Source organism: Staurois parvus, unplaced genomic scaffold, assembly GCF_062004578.1.
Source record: "Staurois parvus isolate SC_StPar_1 unplaced genomic scaffold, SC_StPar_1.0 ptg000613l, whole genome shotgun sequence".
Classification (NCBI taxonomy): Eukaryota; Metazoa; Chordata; class Amphibia; order Anura; family Ranidae; genus Staurois; species Staurois parvus.
Window position 1 is genome coordinate 1967314 of NW_028318409.1, and position 19190 is coordinate 1986503.

Here is a 19190-nt window from a genome sequence, read left to right on the forward strand (position 1 = left end):
AGTTTAAACTATTTTTCATTACCCATACAGTGGGGCAAAAAAGTATTTAGTCAGCCACCAATTGTACAAGTTCTCCCACTTAAAAAGATGAGAGAGGCCTGTAATTGGCATCATAGGTAGACTTCAACTATGAGAGACAAAATGAGAAAAAAAAATCCAGACAATCACATTGGCTGATTTGGAAAGAATTTATTTGCAATTTATGGTGGAAAAGAAGTATTTGGTCAATATCAAAAGTTCATCTCAATACTTTGTTATATATCCTTTGTTGGCAATGACAGAGGTCAAACATTTCCTGTAAGTCTTCACAAGGTTGGCACACACTGTTGCTGGTATTTTAGCCCATTCCTCCATGCAGATCTCCTCTAGAGCAGTGATGTTTTGGGGCGGTCGCTGGGCAACACGGACTTTCAACTCCCTCCAAAGGTTTTCTATGGGGTTGAGATCTGGAGACTGGCTAGGCCACTCCAGGACCTTGAAATAATTCTTACGAAGCCACTCCTTCGTTGCCCGGGCGGTATGATTGTCATGTTGGAAGACACAGCCACGTTTCATCTTCAAAGCCCTTGCTGATGGAAGGAGGTTTGCACTCAAAATCTCACGATACATGGCCCCATTCATTCTGTCCTGTACATGGATCAGTCGTCCTGGTCCCTTTGCGGAGAAACAGCCCCAAAGCATGATGTTGCCACCCCCATGCTTCACAGTAGGTATGATGTTCTTTGGATGCAACTCAGCATTCTCTCTCCTCCAAACTTGACGAGTTGTGTTTCTACCAAACAGTTCTATTTTGGTTTCATCTGACCATATGACATTCTCCCAATCTTCTTCTGGATCATCCAAATGCTCTCTAGCAAACTTCAGATGGGCCCGGACATGTACTGGCTTAAGCAGAGGGACACGTCTGGCACTGCAAGATCTGAGTCCCTGGCGGCGTAGTGTGTTACTGATGGTAGCCTTTGTTACGTTGGTCCCAGCTCTCTGCAGGTCATTCACTAGGTCCCCCTGTGTGGTCCTGGGATTTTTGCTCACCGTTCTTGTGATCATTTTGACCCCACGGGGTGAGATCTTGCGTGGAGCCCCAGATCGAGGGAGATTATCAGTGGTCTTGTATGTCTTCCATTATCTAATTATTGCTCCCACAGTTGATTTGTTCACACCAAGCTGCTTGCCTATTGCAGATTCAGTCTTCCCAGCCTGGTGCAGGTCTACAATTTTGTTTCCGGTGTCCTTCGACAGATCTTTGGTCTTCACCATAGTGGAGTTTGGAGTGTGACTGTTTGAGGTTGTGGACAGGTGTCTTTTATACTGATAACAAGTTCAAACAGGTGCCATTGATACAGGTAATGAGTGCAGGACAGAGGAGCCTCTTAAAGAAGAAGGTACAGATCTGTGAGAGCCAGAAATCTTGCTTGTTTGTAGGTGACCAAATACTTATTTTCCACCATAATTTGCAAATAAATTCTTTCCAAATCAGCCAATGTGATTGTCTGGATTTTTTTTCTCATTTTGTCTCTCATAGTTGAGGTCTACCTTTGATGCCAATTACAGGCCTCTCTCATCTTTTTAAGTGGGAGAACTTGCACAATTGGTGTCTGACTAAATACTTTTTTGCCCCACTGTATGTATGCTTTGTGAAATCACTTTGCTTTGGTCATTTGCAAAGATCCTCCTACATCCTCTCAAATGGTGTGTCACAGACCATACTACATTTGCTTTTGTTATCTCACAACCCACTCTTCCAGTCACAATCAAGTGTACAAGCTAAAACACAAGAAATACAAAATGGAAAAGATAGAAGGAAAATGTGCTTAGCTCAGAAAAAACAGTTTATAGTTTATTAAATGTTCACGGCATTAACCAATGCAAAAAAAAATAAATAAATATGAGTTGCACTGTAATCTTCTCTGATGCCACCTTTCTTATTACAATCCAGTGGCTAAAATTAAGCATACAGAAAATCTAATAATTAAAATTTTTTCAATGTGCTATAACAATGAAACATAATTATTTATGATATCAGTTTCAATTGTTGTAACTACAGTACTGTCAACACTCTATTGTTCCATACTCAGACTGCAATTTTCTGTCTAATTACAGATAATTACAAATATGTGCTGTGGTAAGCAAGTATTTTATATTTAAAAAAAAAAACATAATAAATACATGTATAAAAAAAATTAAATAAAATAAAGAGAGAATTATGGATTATGTTATAGCATAAATTTACCTTGAAATCATAGTATATGCACGACATGATGGTCGAATCATTATTTCAGTGATATAGTATCGGATAGTGTCTAAAATGAAAAAATATCAAATTAATACATAAATTAAAATAAGAATATGCTAACAATAACATACTAAATAAAAAAATATGAAATTGAGAACAGGTAGAAACAAGGTAGCACTGAAATGTTAGTGTCAGTAAAACCTCCACGCAACCTGGTACATGTACTCTAAAGTTATTACCACAAACTAAAATAAAACCACAAAAAAAGTCTTAAAGTGTATAAAAAAATTCCATAAACGTATATAACAAATTTATAAAAAAGTGTAAAAGGATGCTGCTCACATCAACAAGCGTTCCCGCACACAACAGATAGATAATTAGCAATGAACTAGACTCACTTATACCAAGTCAAACATACTGTATGTGTATATATCATTATATTATTATTATACAGTATTTATATAGCACCGAAGGGTGTGCTCAGCGCTGTACATTAGCGAGGGGGACAGAATATGAGACAATACAATACAATACAATACACGAGGGGTTCGAGGGCCCTGCTCTATATATTGCGCCCAACATCAATAGTCTGTGAATAACATTATAAATCAAAAGACACGAGTAAAGATTCTTCAATGCCTGTGATAATAGATCATAAATGTCCCAATCCAATCTCTGTGATTCCAATCTATATCTTCTCCACTCAGAGCTCAATAATACAAATTCTACATCGAAATGCAAAGTGGATCCCACCACCTCCAATTGTGGACCTAAAACATGTTATTAGGTCTGTATGGCATTTTTCCCTTCAGGGGATGCAAGTATAACATTGGCTCCCTTCCCGCTTAGCCTTGGGGATGATCTTCTCCTTACTGTAACACCTGGTGAGTATCCCTTTAAGGGGCCCCCAGCCACTTCCTTCTCTGCTGCCAGTAAACTCAAAGAGACAGAGTGGCCCATCATAGTGTTTAACCCCTTATTAAAGGACGTGCAAATAAAGACTTTACATACTGTGCCATAAAATCTTGTATGGCTACCTTACTCCAGAATAGTCTACCCAGCAATGCAAATATAGTATTGAAAAAAAGATGTTGGCACATATCTATCATCCAGGTGGCAAAACGTTTATTGAAACTCAGAACCCTACACTTCCCCTCTAATACACTCTTCATCGTGTAGGGCTTTCTCACAGAGTGCAAAGCAGTTTCTCATAAAGGTGGTGGGATGCCTCTGGGGGAGATATCATGGAAGGTGAGGGATTTGTAGTTAAAATAGAATTAACTTTTAATACATTCTTTTGTACAAAAGTATTTCAATTAGCTGATATAGCATCCAGCACATATTTAAAAACGTAAGTACTATGAAACACACTGCACTCAGTGGTAAATACAGAATTGTCTGTACAATACCAAAAGACCACAATAAAGAAATCTAAAGATTTACTGGAAATATAATCTGGGTCAGCAATGCCCTTGACAATGAGAGTGCGTACCTAATCGCTTCATTCAAAATTCAATGCACTGATCAATCATTCCAGTGGCACTCTCTTGGGTTTAATTTAGAAATAATGAGCCATTTAGAAAAAGTTATACAATGTACAGAAAAAAGACAGTTTTTTCCTAAGGTAAAAAAAATAAAAGCAGCATAACTTGGTGTCATAGCAGTTTGAAAACTTTGCTTATCTTTGTCTTACAATACAGCACATTATGTAGGAGACTGCTGACTGTCGCCATAAAACAAAGCCAAATGTGTCTTCAGTATCTTTTATTGTCAGGTTGGTATTAGGATTGTTTCCTTTTTACATACCTGATGACATCGTCTCTCCCAGTATTGCTTTGCAACGCTTGCAAACGACTTTGGTATTTTCCTTTGATTTCTGTAAGGCAGAAAAATGTCACTTAAATGTCACATTACACCTTTAGAAAAAGAATGTATAATTTTTATATACCATCTCTGGAGGGCAGCCTGAACTTTATTTTGCTCTTCCTTTATTGTTGACATTCAGGGACATCTGTCTTCTTGAGTGTGTACATTCCCAAACTTGCCATTTTATACTTGCATATGAAAAAATGCTTGTATCAAAATGTGGGTTTCATATACTGTCAAAAAACTAGCTGAGTTCGATACTACCAAAATCATAAACAAGTAAGGAGACACTGCATTTACTAGTTATGATATTGTACAATCATTAAAAACTAAGGTTGCCATTTGTCCCCGATTCTCGAGGACAGTCACTGGGAAACGGGCCACACCCAGATTTGTCAGCAGGAGCAAATTTTGTATCAAAAGTCTTAAGTGTCTGGTACTCAAGCTCCGTCAACTGAAAAATTGAACCATTAGGCGTCCTGTGAGTTATTCTGCAAACGCAGACCACTCTAGCCATTCCGTTACCTAACGCTTACCCATGAGCTCTGTATATTACTTAATCTTGACCCCTGGACTTGTGCATTACTAAATTCTGATCAGTGAGCTCTGTGCATTACCTAATTTTGACCCCGAACTCTGTTGCGTAATCCTGACCCATGAACTCTGTGCATTACTTAACCCTGACCCCTGAACTTTGTGCATTACTTAATAATGATCCCTGAACTCCATATGTTGCTTAGTCCTGATCCTTGTATTCTATTTTTTTTTTACACTCTCTTGATGCATAGCAGCATAGGTTCAGGTTTAATTCAAGCATTCTCTTTTAAGCCCCACTCACTGTTGCAGCAATTTGGCCACAAATACAATTTGGTGCAGCGCCATGCCCTGCAAGAATTCCCTCAAGGCACTATTTTTTTGGTTAATTAAATAGGGTGGGGCTTTGTGGGCGTGGCTACAAATTATGGTGTGGCTTTGTGTGCATGGTCAGTAAGGGTGCCCTTAGATTTAATTTTGAAAATTTGGTCACGGTAATCCAGGCACTAAACTCACAGATACAAAACGGCATGAAATTTATACTATTACAATCTAAATGATTATTTTTGGACAAATATTACAGCAGAATCTTTTGACAAGATCCCTCTGTCCCTATTTTGGTAGAACTGTCCTTTTATCTGGAACAACAGAATGTTTTCAATGGAGCTTTAAAGGGGTAAAGAGGGCTTAAACAGACAAAGTTTTATTTAAGGATTCTTATAACACATGAGTGACTCTGTACTAATACAGAAAAATATAAAAAAAATTACAGAATGCAAAGGTAAAGGGGATTTAAAGCAAAGTTTGCACCTACTTTACCCCTGACACAAACCTTGCAATCTTTTAGCACTTAATGTGTGGCCCTTGAACCTTAGCAGTCTGTAGGGTTAATAGTAGTAATCTCTACTTGCCTCATGTTACATGTCCCCAGTGTCTCACTGTCTTCCGTCTCCAATCAAACCTCTAGGCATGTCCGCAGTCTCTGACCTTTATCTCCTCTAGTATGTCTGCATTCTCTTACAGTCCATTCTAGTATTATGTATGCTAAACATTATGTGCAAGCTCTTTTAGAGATGTCAGGGGTCACAGCTGAGGCCCTGTGTACCTCATAAGTTTTGTTCTCAAGTGTAAGGAAAGAGAAGATTAGTGGAAGAATAGCACAACTGTTGGTGGGAACTACAGGCAGAGGAACAAAGGGCAGGGAATCCACATCTAGGGGAACCGTACAGCAGAGGAAACCATTTACTTTCAAAGGGTGTGGTTCAGCTAAGCTACATGAGTATGCAGGAGTCCCCATCGGAAGCCAGGAGAAACCACAATCAGCATAAGGTGTCCTGGTGGTGCAAGGTCTTAGAAGATAAGGAAATGATGTACAAGGCCAAACATGACACTTAAGGTGCAAGGTTGTATTTAAAAAAAAAAACAGCAGGAAAATATGTAGAAAATGATGAACAAATAGAGCTTAGGATAAGATTCACCATCAGTAGAGATGTGAAAAAAACCCATTGATGGTTACGGGGAGCGATTGATTTCAGTTATTTTTTTCCAAGGGGTGTGCTACCAAATATTAAATTGAGCGTGCCAATAATTTTGGCCAGTCCATTTTTTGGAGTTTTGGGTGGAATGTGTCAGACTTGGCTTTTTGTTTCTCTACGTTTTTTGTCATACCAATACAAACGAAAGAAATAAACATGAGGATGCCTAAACATTTGTAATTGCAACACTTTTCTGGGCAAAATGGTACATCATCTGACAGAAATGCAGGGGTGCCAATATTTTTGACCTTGACTGTATATGTCTTAATTTAGTCTCCAGTGCAGTCTTTCCACAACTGCATGTGTGCAGTGGATATATAGACCTTTCATGAGGTCATATAAGCCATATACCCCACCAGGATTAATCCTTTCTCCAGGCACAGCTCTTAGGACTGTAGTCACACTGGCATGTTACAAGTTCAAACCGTATTTATGGTGGAACACGGCTTATAGTGAGCTCCCTTGTAGTGCATTGATTCTTCCTGTAATTCAATAACAGCATGCCCGTATGGGAGGTAAGGGCAGAAAGTGTACTGAGAGTCTACAGGATCCTAGTATTGAACCCACAATCTACTGAATGCTTTACAGGCTCCAGAGTAAAAAAAAAAAAATATATAAAATGCGCATTTTTATAAAAGTTGAACTTATCCTTTAAGCACACTCACATTTACACAGACAGATTACTTATCAAACGCCCGTATTGTGCGTTCTCTTTGAATAATATAGATCAATACTGCTTATTCAAACTCCTGGGAATTCTCATAGAATTACCTCACATTTGTGGCTCCGCCTTACTCATTTCACCCTTAGAACTTCATCAGTTGGTGGAGCTAGGATCAGTTCCTGATGCATTATAACACCGTTCCTGTCCTACTACCATGTAGACTCTGCTGAACAATCTCCCTAATGAAACTAGCCTGAGTAAACTGATAATCTAACCCAATGTAGCCTGGGATACTAAAATACATTATTTCTCCAGGATCGACTGAAAATTGCTACTTATGACTCAATGCTACTATACAATCGTTCATACTGCAACTATTTCTTAGCTGAGGAGGCAACCAATCCTGAAGCTCCAGGAAGAGCCACTGTGGATATGGCATAACCAAGAGTCTTGAAAAGAGAATCATCTTGGAGAAAAAAAGAACATCCATAGGAAAGAGGTAAGCTTCTCCTAGCAAAAGAGAGTCCATCACCTAAGGAAACTATCAAAAAAGCACTGCAGGCCTTTGGTATCCCAGAGTCACAGGGAGGTGGAGGAAGACAGGGTCGAAGGCAAAGGGATTAGACTGAGATGACCCTTGCATAGGAGGAAACAGTAATGCAGGGGTAGTCAGAGCACCTAGGGTCTAGACAAGAACTAAGAGTTTGAATATATTGCACCTGGAAATCTTGCATGACTTACAGTCTGTTGAAGAGAACTTCCAGAGGACCACCAGCTGACAGAGGCACCTGGAAAGCGTCCATATCTGGGTCCAGCATACTGTAACTAACTGTGGGTACTGAGCCTTACCTCAAAATGTCTTGCAGCGTGGAAGAAGACCCTGTAAGTGGAATCTATGAGATAGCTGGTGTTCCATCAGGGACCTGCTCACAGGAGTTTAGACTTAGCTACAAGCCACCCTAAAGTCACCCATGAAATATTTATATATACAGAGGCGGGTAGATGCTTGTCAAGCTGAAGAGGTGGCTGTGTATTAGGTTGGGTCTCTGTAAAATTAATTTAATGCACTACCAACCTACTGGGTACATGATCTTATAACACTAGTGAAATTTAATATGAATAACAGCATTGAAAAAATAAATAGAATGTTATGATTACACTATGCCAAGCTTATTACATATTTTACTTTTTATTCCTGAAAAATACAAATTACAATATTACCCTTTTTAAAGTGAAATTCCATTTAATAGCTGACTTAGGATAAAACCTGCTTATCTATTCTGAAGCCGCTCTGGTCCAGTCTTCAGCAGCGGTTTCTTTTTCAGGACAATGGCTGGGAAATGCCTGGGAGATGATGTCACACATAGACTTACTATGGGGCATCCGTTGTTGGCTGCTTCTCAAGCACACAGAAGCCGTTGCTGACAGCTCAGACTGGGACCAGACCAGAGTGGCTTCAGAATAGGTAAGTATAGGGATCTTTTCTATACAGGGTTAAATAGCTTTAGAATGGGGGTGGGAGCATGTTTAGCCTTAATTAGCTATTGACTGGAATTCCACTTTAAATGTATTCTTTTTTTCATTAGTACACCAATGTGTTTTACAATTCTGCAACTATATACAAACAAGTATTTCCTTTGCTGGGTCAGTTCTTTGGTTGCATTCTATACCATGGACAAGATGAATCTTCTGTCTATTCTCATAAGTCCTTGTACTGTACAATGACTATGATTAATTATCTTCTAAGTATGGAGAACTGTGCAATACATTAGCATATAAGCAAAATATCAGGGACATAATTTGTTCAACAGCATTATGAGAGAAGTAGTAGTAGGCAGATTTTTATATATTAGCTTTAGCAAGTTTCCGAAGTCATGTTTAGTTTATTTATGCATTTATTTTTGTATACAAGTAGATTCCCATCAATATAATTTAAAAAAGAAAAAAAACGTATCCTGAATCACAATCAGAAAATTATATGCATGAATAATAATGTCATTTTACATGGCCTACCACTTCGTAGCTGAGTTGCTGTTGTTCCCAGTTGCTTCCACTTTGTTATAATACCACTAACAGTTGACCGTGGAATATTTAGTATCAAGGAAATTTCTTGGATGGACTTATTGCACAGGTAGCAACCTATCACAGTACCACACTTGATTTCACTGAGCTCCTGAGAGCAACAAACTATACTAATTTACATATATACTATATTGCCAAAAGTATTGGGTCATTCCTGCAAATCACCTCCATGGCCACAGGTGTATAAAATCAAGGACTTAGGCATGCAGACTGCTTCTACAAACATTTGTGAAAGAATGGGTTGCTCTCAAGTGTGGTACCGTGATAGGTTGCTACCTGTGCAATAAGTCCATCCAAGAAATTTACTTGATACTAAATATTCCATGGTCAACTGTTAGTGGTATTATAACAAAGTGGAAGCAACTGAGAACAACAGCAACTCAACTACGAAGTGGTAGGACACGTAAAATGACAGAGCGGGGTCAGCACATGCTGAAACGCACAATGCAAAGGAGTTGCCAACTGTCAATAGCTAAAGACCTCCAAACTTTGTGTGACCTTCAGATTAACACAACAATAGTGCGTAGAGAGCTTCATGGAATGGGTTTCCATGGCTGAGCAGCTGCATCCAAGCCTTACATCACCAAGTGCAATGCAAAGCGTCGGATGCAGTGGTGTAAAGCACGCCGCCACTGGACTCTAGAGCAGTGGAGACGTGTTCTCTGGAGTGAAAAATCACACTTCTCTATCTGGAAAGCAAATGGATGTGTCTGGGTTTGGCAACTGCCAGGAGAGCGATACTTGCTTGACTGCATTGTGCCAAGTGTAAAGTTTGGTGAGGGGGGGATTATGGTGTGGGGTTGTTTTTCAGGGGTTGGTCTTGGCCCCTTAGTTCCAGTGAAGGGAACTCTTAAGGCATCAGCATACCAAGACATTTGGGTCAATTTCATGCTCCCAACTTTGTGGGAACAGTTTGGGGATGGCCTCTTCCTGTTCCAACATGACTAAGCACCAGTGCACAAAGCAAGGTCCATAAAGACATGGATGAGCGAGTTTGGGGTGGAGGAACTTGACTGGCCTGCACAGAGTCCTGACCTCAACTCAATAGAACACCTTTTGGATGAATTAGAATGAAGACCGAGAGCCAGGCCTTCTCGTCCGACATCAGTGCCTGACCTCACTAATGCGCTTCTGGAAGAATGGTCAAACATTCCCATAGACACACTCCTAAACCTTATGGACAGCCTTCCCAGAAGAGTTGAAGCTGTTATAGCTGCAAAGGGTGGGCCAACTCAATATTAAACCCTACGGACTAAGACTGGGATGCCATTAAAGTTAAGGTGCGTGTAAAGGCAGGCGTCCCAACACCTTTGGCAATATAGTGTTTTTGTGTTAGTCTGTATCAAACGTCCAATTTTCTAAATAGCAGTTTTCCAATATAGATGTTAAAATTCCAATTCCTAAGCCTGTCTATGCACACCAAGAAAATAGTATTATCTTTAGTCCCTTTTAGACAGACAAATTATCTGCCATAGTTTTAAAAAGTGGAACAAGCAACAGGAGAATGAGACAACAATGGGCAGACATTGTTTGCGCATTACCAGATTGATGCCCCCTTTAATGCAACCTATCAGAAACAGTATTGAGGGTCAAAAAGCAATGAAAAAAGATGTTTGCTCTTATTGGGTATGTGTGTTTTAGAAGAAACTGGATTTATACTTTAGTACACTTTTCCAGCTAAGGTCAAATGGTCATTGTAATCAATCCTGGAACTGCTTTAACTCTCTCCAGTTAAACAGATGAACAGGATGGTAGCAGCAGGGTTGACTATAAACTTTGACTCCTACAGTAAGATATGATCTTATAAAATGCAATATTGTCAGAAAAAAATTAATAACCCACTTCAAGTCACTCACATACCACAATTTGATAAGAACATTTGGAAACAGTAGCTGAGAAAGATTAAAAGCCCCCCTTCTGTCTGAAAAAAACTCATTTGAGATAATAAAGTTATACTGGGCAATATAAATGTACCAATTAGTTGATGTCATTAACACTAATAACTTACTGAGACATTAGCATCAACTGGATGAGGAACAGCTGACATCTCATTAGTCTCTCCAGGGGGGTCCGAGATATTTGCTTTATTCACCAAAAGGAATGTGTCTCCCAGAAAACAGTCGTTAACCTTGGGCAAGCATCGTCGATTGGCAAAGGGATCGGGGTGGCAGCACCATTCTTCAACCAAAGAGCTCCAGTTTTCAGTGGGCAAAGGAAGTACTCGGAGGAACTGCCTGGAATAGGATGAGGGTAATGCAATCAACAATTCATAACTCACAATGAAACAATTATGAAGCCAGTTAATACAGCACATGACTAGGTATTAAGTTAAAGCACCCGATTTTTTTTTTGGTCAGAAAAATAAATCATACAATACACGATCATTTGATTTTTCCATGAAATGTAATAAATAGTTTTGCTCATGACGTTTTGGCTACCTAAGGATATTATTCCATTGAGAAGTCCATTTTTATTTTCCATACATATGATATACATAAAGCCAGGTGAAAAAAACAAAACAAAAAAGGACATCTCATGGCAATTGTTGACTTTTTCAACATATTTGAACAGGCTAAAATTAGATAAATATGACTGCGTATTCATTCACATAATCTAACAAAAATGCAGATTTGCCAAATAAAAAAAAATGTAAGTACAACTACCATAATACTACAGATCCAGAATAGGTGTCAGTGATTAGAACTTCATTAGGGAGGTGGAGTATATCTTATTTAAAGTTTAGATATCTGGGGTCTTGTGTTCTTTTTTCTTTTGATGTGTTTGGTGCCATCATCCAAGATCAAAAGAGCTCTCTAAGGCCATCCGAAAAAATATTAACCACTTGACCTCTGGGAGGTTTTATTCCCTTAATGACTACGGCATTTTTTTGCTATTCAGCACTGTGCTATTTTACCTAGCAATTGCTCAGTCATGCAACACTGTACGCAAATATACTGATGTATCTGATACATGATCTGGCTCTTTCGGTTAGGGGGCATGCTCCACGCCGGCTGTTCTGCGATTCGTTACAGCACAAGCCGATCACCGGGTCCCAGCCAATGATTTATGGCCAGGACCTGCCAATCAGCGAAGTGGATGATAGGAGAGAGCTCTGTGATAGTAACCAACACAGAGCTCTGTCCTGACAGCAGGGATGTGATGGTTTTTGTTTCCCTAAAAACCGGCACATCCCTTAGTAAAATCAGCACACAGTACACACTTCACACATTTGTAAAGTACACAGTTAACCCTTTGATTGCCCCTAGATGTTAACTCCTTCCCAGCCAGTGTACACTGTCAATGTATATTATTAGCACTGATCACTGTAGTAGTGTCACTGGTGATGTCAGTGGCAGTTAGTCAGTGTCAGATTGCCTTCTATACTATCACAGTCTGACTATAAGTTGCTGATCACTGCCATTACTAGTATAATGCTGCTTTCATGTTACCAGCAGTAGTGGAGTGGAGAGAGGGAGGCAGCATAGTGCTGGATGGAGGGAGGGGAGCAGAAGCTGCTCAGGGATTGGTTGCAAGGCGGTCCTAGCAACCAATCACCAGCTTGGCATTATAAACGCCGCAGCTCCCGCCTTCCACCCAGCACTGTGTGGTCTTCTGATCTCTGTTGCTGAACACATGCTGGCAGGTAGGAAGTGCTACCTGTGTGTGTGTGTGTGTGTGTGTGTGTGTTTGTGTATGTGAGATGTGAAGGGGAAAGATGGGACACTGTGGGAGGGAGGGGCAGAGGAAACACTGTGGGATGGAGGGGGGACAGCAGAGACACTTTGGGATGGGGGGGACAGCAGAGACACAGTGGAATGTTGGGGACAGCAGAGACACTGTGGGATAGGAGGGACAGTGGGGGGGGGGCAATTCTGATGAGAACAAGACAGATAACACTGCTTTAGGGGATGGGGGGGCAGAGGACACTGCTATGGGCCAGGGCAGAGGATACTATACAGTGGGGGGTTGATGTGAAGGGGGGCAGAGGAAATGACAGAGATGTGTGATGTGAAGGGAGGACACTGCTTTGGGAAGGGTACAGGATGCTGCTTTGGGGGGGGGGGGGGGTGCAGGACACTACTGTGGGGGGAGGGCACAGGACACTACAGTGGGAGGGTGATGTAAAGGGGCAGAGGATACAACATTGGGAGGTACATGACACTATTGTGGGGGGAAGGGGGCAGAGTCAGAATAGTTTATCTGTAATACTTTGTATGTCTTGTAGTATTTCCTACAATTGTAAGTAGTTTGTATGTACAGCATTCTTGTTAAGTAAAAGCACATAATATATTACACAGGTTTGAAGGTTTCCTTACTTTTACCACAAAGTTACCTTAAAAGACACAAAGCATTAAAATTGTATGCCCATATACCCATACACCTACTATATTTCATCATGAGTGCATCAAAAGGCATGCATGCAATGCAAGAGATTGCTTGCATAGATGCACCAGATAAAAGCTGTCAAAAAAGAACAGAGTAAGACTACAGTTTACCATTGAATATTTAGGCAAAGACTAGGCATTCGGGAACAATGTGATGTGAACTTATGATTCAAAGATAGTGCTGTTCCACCACAGTAAAAGTAAACATTTTTGGCCCGGAGAGGAAACTTTGTGCCTAATGTGAAACATAGGAATGGAAATGTTATGGGCTTGCTTTGCTGATTTAATAACCTGGACAACTACAAATTCTACATCATATCAAAGTTTGCTTCAAGAAAACGTGAGACCATCTGTCCAAAAGGTGAACCATGTTTTTCAACACAATATAGATCAAAAACAAACTAGCAAACCCACTAAAGAATAGCTCAAAAATAGGAAATGGAAGGTTATGGACTGGCCTAGGCATTGTACTGTTCTGAATCCCATTGAGCTGCTGTGGTCGGGTTTAAAAGGGGCAGTTCAAGCAAGGTCAAAGGTGGATTTACTTTTTCCACATTACACCATTACATCTATTACTATTTTTGTTGAAGGAATTACTGAAAAGGGAAAGATTTATTCAAATATATTACCTTTATGTGTAGACCCTTTTTTATGCATATATAGTATGTAAATGCAATTGTGGAATATAAATACATGAAAGAGCAAGAACAAAAATTACAAAGGGGTGTAGTAAGGATCACTTAATCGAACCTCACTAGGAAAAAATATACTGTATGTAGCTTCATAGCTGTACCATAGGATCAGAGTAATATACCAAAGAGGGCCAGCAAGGTAGTGTAGGAAAAGGCGGGGGGGGGGGGAGAGCCAAAAGGAGGTAGGGGAAGGGGAGAGGTGTAAATAAAAAGTGGTGGTCCCTATAATACAGTTGTGTCCAAAATTATTCAACCCCCAATGCTGTAAAGGGGTTTAGGGACTATAGTGTACATTTGGAATTGTATTCAGAATCAAATCCTACAAGGACGTTGTAACTACCCAAATGCAACTAAAATGACATCAATTGTTTATGTAATACAGTAGTAAATGGTTCTTATGTGGTTTCTTCATTGCCACAATTATTCAACCCCTTAAAGACTACCACTCTGAAGAACAGAGGTTCATACAGGTGCTTTCCATCAGGTATTGAAAACACCTGTGGATGTCACCGAGCAGCAATCAAGCATAATAAGCACCAATTAGGCAGCTTTAAAATGACTGTGATACTCAGCTCCTTCTAGACATTTACTGGTGTGGTTACAAACATGGTGAAGGCAAGAGAATGGTCCAGGAAGACAAGAGAAGAGGTGATTTCTCTTCACAGGAAGGGCAATGGCTATAAGAAGATTGCAAAGATGTTAAACATACCAAGAGACACCTTAGGAAGCATCATTCGCAAATTCAAGGCAAAGGGCACTGTTGAAACGCTACCTGGTCGTGGCAGAAAGAAGATGCTGACTTCGACTGCTGTGCGCTACCTGAAGCGTAGAGTGGAGAGAAGTCCCCGTGTGACTGCTGAGGAACTGAGAAAAGATTTGTCAGATGTGGGTACAGAAGTTTCAGCCCAGACAATAAGACGCACACTGCGTAATGAAGGCCTCCGTGCCAGAACTCCCAGGCGTACCCCCTTGCTGTCTCCAAAGAATAAGAAGAGTCGACTGCAGTATGCCAAAAGCCATGTGGACAAACCACAAAAGTTGTGGGATAGTGTTCTGTGGACTGATGAAACAAAATTAGAACTGTTTGGGCCCATGGATCAACGCTATGTTTGGAGGAGGAAGAACAAGGCCTATGATGAAAAGAACACCTTGCCTACTGTGAAGCATGGTGGAGGGTCAATCATGCTTTGGGGCTGTTTTGCTTCTGCAGGTACAGGGAAGCTTCAGCGTGTGCAAGGTACCATGAATTCTCTTCAGTACCAGGAGATATTGGATGGAAACGTGATGCAGTCCGTCACACACCTGAGGCTTGGGAGACGTTGGACCTTTCAACAGGACAATGATCCCAAGCATACCTCCAAGTCCACTAGAGCATGGTTGCAGAGGAAAGGCTGGAACATTTTGGAGTGGCCATCGCAGTCACCAGACTTAAATCCGATTGAGAACCTCTGGTGGGACTTAAAGAAAGCAGTTGCAGTGCGCAAGCCTAAGAATGTGACTGAACTGGAGGCCTTTGCCCATGAAGAATGGGCGAAGATACCCGTAGATCGCTGCAAGACACTTGTGTCAAGCTATGCTTCACGTTTAAAAGCTGTTATAACTGTAAAAGGATGCTGTACTAAGTACTAAGATTGAATGTCACTTGGGGGTTGAATAAAACTGATAATGCTGTGAGCACAGAAAAGACATTTGTGGTTATTTCATTATAACTGTTATGTTATATTTGTCTGACCTACAAGTGCCTCTTTAATGTAAATGTAAGCAAGATGACTGAATGATCAAAAGCAATGTCAAACTGGCCAAAACACTCAATTTCAGTGGGGGTTGAATAATTTTGGACACAACTGTATATCCACAGAAGTCCAGGGTGCAAGCATACGATTGGTAATGGTTCAGAACAAGAATCATTCAGCCACAAAAGTAGTTTTTTTTATACATTTCTGGGGGCAATCCCCGCTTTCATAAGTGGCTTTATAGAAATGCAGTAAAAAATCTACAAGCCTTTTCTAGAAGTCCACTGAGGGAGATTCGGTTTATGATCCATATTAGTGAAGTGGCTCATAACCATCAAAATTTAAGAACAAAAAATAAATAAATAATAGGTGAATAAAACTGTTCTTAAGAAAAAATACTTTTGAAAAATTCATATACAAAAATCTAAGGTAAAACTTTTACTTACTATTTTGTAAAAGTTATTCAAATCAATAAAACAAAGCCAAAACCAATTTCTCTTTATGTTTCAATTAGACCTCTGTAATATCAATTGAATGCACTACCAAACTAATCATAATCAAAAAAAAGTCAAAAAAAGTCTTCTGTTCAAAACTCTTTATAAACTGCACTTTAAAGGCATAGTACTGTACAGGGACATAATTAAAAAAAAATCATAAATGCACTGAAAACCAATTAATCCGTTCGTATTGTGAAAAAAAATCGTAAACTGAGGCATTATTTTCAATGGATTTTCATTCGTAAACCGAAAATTACATTAACTGAGGCGTTCGTAGAAAGAGGTACGCCTGTAGAGTACTGCTGCATCAACAGGCTCAGCCTACAAGGTACTCACTGTTCCACACTGGTGGTTCAGTTTAAAACTCTATACATTCTCATCATGTGTACTTGATAATTCTATAATACATACTATCTATATCTGGATATATCTGCAGAAATGAATGAATGGATGCTGTCTTCACTGTTTCCTGTATTTTAGGCATGTTCTTCCATGCAAAAATGCAGAAAATTTTTAAAGATTACCAGACACTGTCTTTGTATATACAGTTGGTTCTTCTGCTCTCTCCATCCCATTTTTGCAAATTAAAAAAAAATAAATAAAACATTATACAAAGTCTATTACAGCATCTACCAACCAGACTTGCAGTGCTTGGTTTTAGCTATTAAATCTACTTTTTTTTATTAAAAGAAGTGTGTTCTTATGCGTTTGTTCTGTATATCTCCCTATACAGTATGTATGCACTAAAACTGGCCATACACTAGTAGAGTTTTGAATGAATGCTCATACGAAAATTATCAAAAAAAAAAAAAAAAAAAGGTTGCCATTAAAATTTGATTTTGATGTGAATGCATTTTCTTGACCAAAATCCACATACACTGCTAGAAATGTGTTCGGTCAAGAAAAAAATTCCATCCTGCTCCTTCGAATTTTCTCATCATTGCAGTCAAAAACAAAGATCAATTTGACCCCACCATCAATTAGAGAAGACAACAAACATTCTTAAAATGACGTTTTTTGAAACAATTCTACTAGTGTATGGAAGGCTTAAGGACATTTATTTTTTTTTTCTCTTACTTTTAGTTTCATTATCTAAAGGAGTCAAGTAACGAGTAGAATGGTTGGGAATGGATGTGTCATGATTTTTCGATCCTTCGTTCTTAAACTTTTTAATAATTTTATATAGGCATAGAATGAACAAGTTGGCGATATATTGCAACATCTATCTTTTTCCATTCTTCAAGAATGACTTCTGTTAGAGCCTGGATGCTGGATGGAGAGTGATGCTAAACTTGTCTCTTCAGAATTCCCAGGAGTTCAATTGGGTTCAGATCAGGAGACATGCTTGGCCACTGAATCACTTTCACCCTGTTCTTCAGAAATGCAACAGTGTGATGGTAGCATCTTCTCTTTCAATATAGAGCATTGCATCTGTGAATTCATGATACCATCAATGAAATGCAGCTCCTTGACACCAGCAGCACTCATGCAGCCTCACAGAAGGACACTGCCACCACCATGTTTCTCATCAGAAAATGTTCCTGTTGAGGTGTTAACGTCCATGGATGGCCTGGACATCACTGTGAGATGGTTGCAGTTCCACCTTTTGGTAAATTTTTGTATCACTTTTGCTACAGTATTCTGACTGATAAGTAAAGCTTTGCTGATCTTCTTGTAGCCTTGAACTTTCTTGTGTAAAGAAATGATTTTCTTTCTCAGGCCTTATGACATTTGTCTTCCATGTGGTGACATTGTTGACAGCATGAAATGGGAGAGGTTTTCTTTAAGTAAGCCCCTTTTATAAATCAACTATCTGCTGGACACCTGTTTTATGAATAATTAGACTCACCTGTAGTTGAATTGTTGTTAATTAGCATTTTGTTGTCCAAAATTTAGCTTTTCTCCTAAGACTTTCATTAGGGTATATTCATTTTTGCAACATGGTCGTGAATTAATTTGTTAGGAAAATACTTTGTGTGTGCATTAACAAATCTTGTTTGCAATCAATGGCTTACATTTGAGGTAGTATTTTGTAGTATAGTATCCCATATAAAATGTTGATTTTGAAAGGAAAGTAAAAGTCTTCTGTCAAATCTGTTGGGGTGTACTTATTTATGCTTAGCAATTCATATATATATATATATATATATATACATATATATATATATATATATATATATATATACACACACACACACACACACAGTGAGGAACTGAAGTATTTGAACACCCTGTGACTTTGCAAGTTCTCCCACTTAGAAATCATGGAGGGGTCTGAAATTCACATTGTAGGTGCATTCCCACTCTGAGAGGCAGAATTTAAAAAATAAATTCAGGAAATCGCATTGTATGGTTTTTAAAGAATTTATTTGTCTTGCACTGCTGAACCTAAGTATTTGAACACCTGAGAAACAGCAAGAATTCTGGCTCTCAAAGACCTGTTACTGTGCCTTTAAAAAGTCCACCTCTACTCCACTCATTAATCTAACTTAGAAGAACCTGTATGAGCTCTTTAGAGACACCTGTCCACCCCACAGTCAGTCAGACGCCAACTATTACCATGGGAAAAACCAAGGCTGGAAAGGGCTACGGGGCAATTGCCAAGCAGCTTGGTAAAAATAGATCAACTGTTGGAGCAATTGTTAGAAAATAGAAGAGGCTAAAGACAACTGTCAGTCTCCCTCGGACTGGGGCTCAATGCAAGATCTCACCTCGTGGGGTATCACTGATAAGAAAGGTGAGGAATCAGCCCAGAACTACAAGGGAGGAGCTGGTCAATGACATGAAGAGAGCTGGGACCACAGTTTCAAAGGTCACTGTCGGTAGAACACTACACCGTCATGGTTTCAAATCATGCTTTGCACGGAAGGTTCCCCTGCTCAAGTCATCACATGTCCAGGCCCGTCTGAAGTTTGCCAATGACCATCTGAATGATCCAGAGGAGGCATGGGAGAAAGTCATGTGGTCAG

General features: G+C 39.6%; 1 protein-coding gene across 1 annotated transcript in view; it reads right to left on the reverse strand.

Moving 5' to 3' along the window:
• Positions 1-19190, reverse strand: part of UBE3D (ubiquitin protein ligase E3D) — a 242325-nt gene that overhangs the window by 138002 nt on the left and 85133 nt on the right. The window contains exons 4-6 of the mRNA XM_089693096.1: positions 10923-11148; positions 4040-4109; positions 2231-2300 (exon numbers count right to left, since the gene is read on the reverse strand). Coding sequence (XP_089549222.1) covers positions 2231-2300; positions 4040-4109; positions 10923-11148 — 366 coding nt within the window. The remainder of the gene's footprint in view (positions 1-2230; positions 2301-4039; positions 4110-10922; positions 11149-19190) is intronic.